The 8793-nt window shown below is 38.8% G+C and overlaps 1 protein-coding gene across 1 annotated transcript; it reads left to right on the top strand.

Moving 5' to 3' along the window:
- The first annotated feature begins 2771 nt into the window (after positions 1–2771).
- LOC114748541 (transcription factor bHLH96-like) lies at positions 2772–4477 on the top strand. The gene is made up of 3 exons (XM_028936969.1): positions 2772–3461; positions 3621–4004; positions 4158–4477. The coding sequence occupies exons 1-3, from the start codon at positions 3057–3059 to the stop codon at positions 4251–4253; spliced, it is 885 nt and encodes a 294-aa protein (XP_028792802.1). The 5' UTR covers positions 2772–3056; the 3' UTR covers positions 4254–4477.
- The last annotated feature ends 4316 nt before the right edge of the window (positions 4478–8793 follow it).

Below are 8793 nucleotides of genomic sequence, written 5' to 3'. Positions count from 1 at the left end.
TAGAAAAAATTGATAAATATGATAAATAAGTCTTATATTTATGATCAAAATTAACTCAATAATTAGGTCCTATATTAAGGATAGGAGGAGTACTAATTACTGATGCATCCACCTTACATTTAATTAATTAATTAAGAAGAGATGCTATCATGGCACGGATGATGAAGGAGGCTTTAATGTAGAATAAGGCGAACACGGTAGGCGCTGGCTAGCGTAACAAGACACTCAACAATTAATCGTTTCGTAAACTCTCAGCCTTTAATAAACAATCCTGATAATGGAGTTTAATTAGAGGGGTGGCTACTAGCTAGTCGTAGATCTTAATCAATCAAACTTAATTGCCCTGTCATTGAGACTTAATTTCAGTGAGGGGAATCTCTTAAATTACATTTTTTCTGGATACATTCCGAGTAATGCCAGTTGGGGTTTGGATTTTCTTATTTCCTGGTTTAATCATTTCCTAGTCATAGATCAGAGATTGGCAGAGCAGCTTATATTAAATATAAGACGATCGAGGGAATAATCGTAGAGCTGATTTGATTAATGGCATACAAATTATATATACATAGATTATGGTGCTAGCAATATTCCCCTGTAAACGGAGAGAACCAAGAAAATTAGGAAAGAAAACCCAGAGAATGTCTCGTCGAGATGTGGTCAGACGGTTGATATGTATACTTAATAGAGGTATAATAATGAATCATGTTCGTCTTTGGCAAGAGTAAAATATGAAGGTGAAAAATCTAGTTTTTTTTCTTCCGTGGGAAGCTGTGTTAAAATATGCATCGCATGATATTCTGCCTGACTGGGCTTGACTCTTTTTTTCTTTTTTCTCCCCCCTCTTTTTATATCTTGCTACTTATTTCCTTCGTTCGTCATAACCATCTTCGTGTTTAATATTCTCCATATAATAAGAATATTATCGAAAACAAGCAATAATTACAGCTTAAAAAATTGGAATGACATATATTTAAGAAAAAAATAAAAATCTAAACTAGGATAAATAAATAGGGAGTGAGAAAGTGTAAATTATAAAAACGTACTGTTGTTCGGTTTATATATCATGCAGTGAGAGAGTTTTTAACTAGCATTTAAGTCAAAAATTTTATATACCTGACATGATAACAAACACGATTAAATAACCACATGAGGATGAATCTAATTGAAGCGGGCAAATGAAAGGAAGCAGGAATAATGACAAAAATCCCAACAGTAAAAAATATTAATTCATTTTTTTTTGGGTATACAAGAAGGCAAAAAATCTAAAAGAGAAAACTAAGTAGTAGGGGATTGCAATCTTTCCGCACCAGAGTCCTTAAGTTAGGAGGAGCGGTGTCATGGCCGTGCTAGTAAAACCAATCTTAGCCAGAGCATCTGCAATGATATTAATTCATTTTTAATGATGTGAAGAGGGAAAAATGTTATGGAAGAAATGAAACGAGGAGGAACAGAACAGGGGCCTCGGAAAGTGGAACTAAGGAAGCGAGGGGGGGGGGGGGGAGGGAGCGTAGTGTGGATGGCAGACGAATACAGAGTGGCTCTTTGCTTGGTCACATGGATTCCTCTGATGTCTGACCCTGTCCTCACCTTCTCAACTCAGCTGTTTGGTCCTTGTTCTTTCTTCCCTGTTTTTCCTCTTACGCTTCTTTTTGTTTGTTGAAAAGAAAAAACCATTTCCCTGCTATGGATTTTTCTGAGAATCTCTGAGTTATTTCCAGCTTTTCGTCACCTTTCTCTTTTTCATGTCCATGTATCCGACCAAATTATTAACAAATGAAACCGCCCCCCGCTCTCCATATTCTATTGCCAATATACAACTACTCCTCCTGTCTTTAATATAAGACCCATTTAACTAATTTGATTAGATTAAGAAAGTTAGGTAAGTTAGTTAATTATAAGAAAAGTGACATATTTTTCCCAAAATACCATAATCATCTTTCTTAATACCCCTCTCCTTTTTCTACTTGATTATGGATGAGAGAGTATCTATAGGGGTGATTTAGAGAAAATTGATAAATATGAGAAATAGATCTTATATTTAGGATCAAAACCAACTTAAGAATTGGATCCTATATTAAGGACCAGAGGAGTATATAATATTGCAAGAAGGCGTGCCTCAACAGCTAAAAGACTGTCTAGCCCTTGAACTGAACTTAATAGCCGCATGTCGACAAGGGAGATGACCGTCCCCGTCCCTCCCGGTGCACACCCTGCTTCGTTCACGAAACTGGTATCTGATACAATACACGGAGGCTGTTGTTTCTGGCCCCCTCGCCAACCAACCATTATTTGTATTTGTAAGCTTTCCCACCTAATTAGAATGGACTTGCTGCACACAAAAATATATTCCACTCCCTCACATTTTGTTTGTTTAGAACCAGTTGAATATGAGTCGTTCGACGGGCAAGATACAGCTATTCACGAATCGAGATTTTGTGTGTATATCTTATTCACACTTGTTTAAAGAAAACAAACAAAATCCTATTTGTCAGTTCATAAAGTGTAAGATTTTATAAAATCCATCTGCAAAGAGGTTGTTCATGAGTAGTGTGTTATTTATATATATATATATAGTTTGCAATTGGAGACAAGAGAATCCTGTGTGTGTGTGTCCCTATATCTATAGCTGCTCTTGATGTGGTTTGTGAGTTGTGAGACTTGTGGGCGGTCAAGGATAAAAGGCAGGGGTTTTGCGAAGAAACCTCACGTGCAAGCTGCTGTAGCATTTTGTTTGTTTGAATAATCCAGCTTCAAGTTGCAAGACTTTCTTCCTCGGGTCCAGGATAAAAGGCCGGTTTGTTCGACCATTTGTGATCGTATTCCGCTCCACCTCTGAGCTTATGCTACCTTTCCAAGTTTCTTCCTTGCCTTCCCCAAACTCCTCTTCTACAGCACCTCGCTATTAGCCCTACATCTTTATTTATCTTCCTTTCTTCGTTCCAGCCTCTGTCTTTCACTCTGTCTCTCAGTGCCTTGTTGGGAGGGGAAAAAAAAGTAGTGTGTCCTTTGCGAGCAACAGGGAGAACCACAGCAAATTCTGATCCAGGCGAGCAATAATGGCACTAGAGACTGTAGTTTTCTCGCAGGATCCCTTCTCACATAGTTGCTGCAAGGACTCGTACTCCTTTGCCGCGGCTTGGAACCCCGACGACCATGGCTTCCTTGCAGAAGAAGAGAAAGCCCCTGTTGGAGTGCTCATCAACAGCAACGTAGACGACAGACGTGTCCATGCAACTTGGGATTCTAACTCTTCTCCCGAGGCCTGCACCGCCGGCCCATCACTGATCTCCCCTGCTCCCTCGGGTCGTCGTAAACGACGTCGCACCAAGAGCGCCAAGAACAAGGAGGACCTAGAGAGCCAGAGGATGACTCACATTGCTGTGGAGCGCAATCGACGGAGACAGATGAATGACTACCTGGCGGTGCTTCGTTCCCTGATGCCTCCATCTTACGTTCAAAGGGTCAGCTCAAACTCCAACCCCCTTTTTCTCTGCTAAGTACAGCCCGTCCTGTTTGTAATAATTTGGTCCTTATTTTTGAAGTCAAGAATGAGGCCCTAATTTAATTATGATATTATTACCGACGTAGAACATGGTTTTTGTTTCTGTGGGCCGAAACAGGGGGACCAAGCTTCTATAATAGGAGGCGCCATCAACTTTGTTAAGGAGCTAGAGCAGCTATTGCAGTCAATGGAGGGACGAAGGATGAGGACGAAGCAACAAGAGCAAGAGTGCGGGACGTGCAGCTCGCCCTTCGCCGAGTTCTTCACGTTCCCCCAGTACTCCACCCATGCAAATCAGAGCAACACCAGTTCCCAGCAATGGGCCGTCGCAGACATTGAAGTCACCATGGTCGACACCCACGCCAACCTCAAGATACTCTCCAAGAAACGCTCCGGCCAGCTCACCAAGATCGTCGTCGGCCTTCAAGCTCTCAGGCTCACCGTTCTCCACCTTAACGTGACGACTCACGACGACATGGTCCTTCACTCTGCCAGCGTCAAGGTTGCTTCCCACTTTCTCCATTTTATTAATTATTTTATGCCATGACTGAAGAGGTCTTTCCCCATTTTGATTACGCTCTGTTCTGCTTCTTCTTCTTCTTTTTATTAGAATGCTGAAATTGACAATTTTATATCTGTGATTTGGACGGAACAGCTCGAAGATGGGTGTGAGCTGAACACGGTGGATGAAATCGCTGCTGCTGTGCACGAAATAATGCGCAGAATCCAAGAGGAATCGCCTTTCTGTTAAAACTCGAAGATGTGATCTCTTCTTCGTCTTTTTTTTTTTTTTTTAATATTGGGGATATCTTATCTCTGGAAAGGCGGGGATATAAAGTGTCGTTCTAAATCTAATTATGATGCCGTCTCAATCGACCCTGTGAGATAACTAATTATGAAAAAAGATATTAATATTTTAGTGGAGAAATGCGGTATTGTTGTGTAATGTATGGTGGCTGAAAGCATTGTCCCTGCGACTATGCGTCACACATCTCCAATGCAATTACAAGATTTTTCTTCTTTCCTCCCTTGCCACTCCAGCTGTCGGAAACTAGCCCCAGAAAGTAAATCTTAAACAAATGGTCAAATGAAAAAAACATTGAACAAAATTAAAGGGGATATTCAATTATGGACGGCATCCTATATATCCTGCCGTTATCCGTATAGATGATGGATTATTAATTAATGTTAATGTTGCTTACGTTGGAATTAGATTTGATGCCTTGCGTTATTACATGTACGATACAATGAATTACTCTCACTTAATTTTTTTTTTTTGGGAAATAAAAAAAGAAGTAAGTTTCGAATCGCTTATACGGGACGCAAATAGCTAGAATTGAGGTTTTTGTCTTTTTTGGGGTCAATTGGGGCAAGATAACATATTGCCCGTACAACAAAATTACCTAATCCCAACCTTTATATGATTGGAAATCACCAACCATCAGATTTTTGGCCAGCAACCGATCATCATTTTAAATTTATTTCGCCCCGTACATGCTCTCTCTCGCGAGTGGAATCCTTCTTTTCTCGCTTGAAACAGGCGATAAATTATCGGAGACTGAAATTGAGACTATTCAGTTGCTCCAGATTTCGAGAACGCATCGTACGGTACTTTTGATTGCCTTGTCGCATAGAGATTTCGGGAAACAAAAAAAAAATCCAACGGCCATAAACTAATAGCGTTCCAGTAAATCGACGGCAGGCATCCGTAAACAATAGAATAATAAAAGAACGAACACGCACACACACACAACGCCATTCGGGGGGCTGAAATGTTCGTAAATTTGCTCATTTGAAACAGCGTAGTCGTAATTAAACAGCGTAGTCTTAATTTTATGCATTTTAATGCTCTTGATCATCTCCGTGTTCAAGGCTGAATTAGAGACCTTCGATTTTTTTAATGATAATGAACAATAATGTCTAGCCTTAACAACATTTCTTTTGAAAATTATCCACGCACAATTTTCATTTGAAAAATTTGTAGTATATGATCTTAAGGGAGACATTCGGGGTCTGGCGTTTTAACTATATGGAATCCAAGAATAATAGCAAGCTAGCTTCAGTTGGATGGCCTTTACGGTTACGCTGTCCAATCGAGCAAGCTCCCTACATATAAATTAATATGAGCTGGAGTGCAGTTTAATCATTCGGAGACTCCATTATATTGCCCGATTATGAAATTACATAGCTATGGCTACCTCTTCCCAAAACCTTCTCATTCGTGCCCCTGGCTTTAATAGAAAGAGATAAACAAAAAGGGAAACAAAATATGAAAGAAGATCTATATATGGATTGGGTTTCAAGTTTCAAATTTCTAATCGAGATCAGGGCAGAATCATTACGACCAGTTTGACAGCAACACCCACCATTCCTAGTGATTAAATTAGAGAATGGGTAATTATACACGTACCTTCCATTTTGTCTCCCACATGTAAATATTCTTTTAGCATCCTTTTTAATTTCTTTGTTAGCTTCTCATCAACTGCACGATGCATCTATTAGTGCCCACCCGTTTGGAATTCTCAAGAGAATAACAGTGCTCCGCGAGTTTTTGTATATATATTCGAATATTAATCACACTAGAACCAAATTAAAGGGTACGAACATTGGCTGTAGGAATTGGATCGGCCAAGAAAATTAACGAGAGAGGTTGCAACCGACAGACAATCACACCATCTGAAGCTGAAACCTTAACTAACAATGGGCAAAGATGCACGTCACGCACGTATGATGGAATACCAAACATATATAACAAATGAGAGGAGCACTCCAGCTATTTATACTGTTCACCCATATATTATGCGGCTTTGAAGGGTTGTCGAACGCCATCATCTTTATCACTAGGCCACCTCGGAGACATGGGCATCACCAATAATTAATACTCATCCGGTCCTTAATATAAGACCCAATTCTTGAGTTGGTTTTGGTTCTAAATATAGGACCCATTTTTCATATTTATTAATTTTCTTTAAATTACCCTTATGGATACTCCCTCAACCATAATCAAATAGAAGAAGGAGGGGATTAAGAAAGATGATTATGGTATTTTAGGAAAAATATGTCACTTTTCTTATAATTAACTAACTTACCTAACTTCCTAAATCTAATCAAATTAGTTAAATGGGTCTTATATTAAGGATCGGAGGAGTAATTAAAGACATGGTCCAGTGGAGAACCTGCCTCTACTTTCGTCCCGAAGAAGAAAGTCTTCACCAACAATAAATCGCTCTGCCTCAGATTCAGTGGCCATGATCATTGGCCTCGCACTATCGTGCCACACTGCCATTCGTGGCCCCTTCTGGTTCCACATATGGTCAGCCTAACTTCCCCCACCCCCCAAAAAAAAAAAAATCCTCTTCTAGCCAGCATCATCATATGGTAATTACTGATTAACGCGCACACTTTCCCTTAACAACGTGTAAAGCAGAACTTATGCGTGTGTATGGGTTCATGATCCTTAATTAATTCAACCGGGTAAGAGGGCGATATATATATTGATGTACCTCGGTTTGATTTTTATAATAGCCCATTTAAGGAGTCCAACATTAATTATTAATAGTAATATCGTTGTTGCGGCTGAACCGTGATAACTGGGGGAAAATTCGTCGCCATATGAAGACATGACATCAAATTTATGATTGAGAAATTTAATTATGATGGTTTCTCTCGAACGTCCCATTTGTTCATGTCAACTTCAACCAAGAAAAATTAAACAAGAGAAGAGGATAATATCCTTTCACTTTCAGTCTGATACAATGTGCCACCCCTATGCCCATAGATATCTTTATATCTCCCCCAGAATATTGTAGATATGTCGTTGCTGTATTACACGCAGAGAACGTACTAAATTGATGCTTTGAAAACAATTCAAAGCATGAGTATGGGTGGACAAAATACTGTTTCGAAGAGAGGATGATATGATTATGATTTGACCTTGCTGGATATGTAAAATTGGTTCGTAAGTGATGTGTATATGCTTGGTCCACCAGTGCAGCCAGTAATAATCATAAGCAATTGAATGTATTTTCACATCCAAGTCATGGAAGATCCATTAGATTTTGTTCTCACTTTAGGAAAAAAAGGAAAGATTTATAGAGGCAAACCTACCTTGCCTTAACAAGCTTTCCAAGGGCCAATGCTGTCTTATCCATTGATCGATCGACACCACTGTGGCTCCGTTTCTAAACGTCCTTTTAATTTTTAGGGCCCCATTATGTTTGTTCTATTTCTCTCCCCTGTCAAACTTCGACTTTCGTCGTGGAATGGGGTCATTTCACTTCATCTCATTTAACCCTGAAGGCAAATCAGGACATTTTAAAGTGCTTGGTAGAGATAATGGCTGTTGGGAGATATTCGTCTTGACTAAGCTAACCAGTACCAGTACAGGTTATTAGTTTTGAGGTATCATCCAAGAAGTCTCGCTCGCAAATAATATCACGGGAGTTCAAATCATTGATTTGGAAAGGAGACAGCTTTCTCGGGAAAAAAAGTACATTTGCCATTTCAATTCGCCAGGGAAAAATGTTAACAGAATGTTCTTCCAAAAGCCTTGATGACATAAACAAATGTGAGTATACACACTGCATTATATAGCGTATGAGAAGAGAAATATCACTCATAACTTGCAGATAGTATAATATAAATAAATTATATATGTGTAGATAAATTAACATTTATATGCATCAACTATACCTGTCGAGAAAAGGCTTATTGGCAATAAATAAATGAATTAGATTCCACTATTACTATTCTTCGAAGCAACCAAGCAATGGAAAGCAGAGACAAGTAATGGAAGAGGAAGCAATCATTGCTGTGTGAATGTTTCTTCGAGTAATAATTAGAGAATAAATTTTTATGCTTTTTTGGTCTTACAGAATAAAACCTAAAAAGGTTGCCTGGACCCGTTTAGAGTTTCGACCATGAGTGGGTACCCAACCCTCGCGTTCAAAGGAGCTGTGGCATCATATCACTGGTCAAGTTAACGCTGAATCATGAATATGACATTTTGGCTAAAATGAGATTTTTTTTTCCTTTTCTTTTTCTCTGATTTCTTTTACCAGATCATTGGACCTTGAACCTTCAGCTCCGCAACATTGAGCAACTTAAGCTATTTCTTATTTTGTTTTTTTTTTTATTTTGAGTTTTTTTATGGGTCTACAGGACAATTGATCCTCAATTTGAAGGAAGTTTTTTTTTTTCTAATTACAAGTATTCTTTTGTTAGAAGTAATTATATTTTTTTTATTGGAATTAGAAGCAATTATATTTGAGATCCTGTTAAAACACTAAATA

Source organism: Neltuma alba, unplaced genomic scaffold (genome assembly GCF_004799145.2).
Source record: "Neltuma alba isolate B1F8T4 unplaced genomic scaffold, ASM479914v2 tig00005726_pilon, whole genome shotgun sequence".
Classification (NCBI taxonomy): Eukaryota; Viridiplantae; Streptophyta; class Magnoliopsida; order Fabales; family Fabaceae; genus Neltuma; species Neltuma alba.
This window is presented reverse-complemented; position numbering and strand designations above follow the sequence as displayed.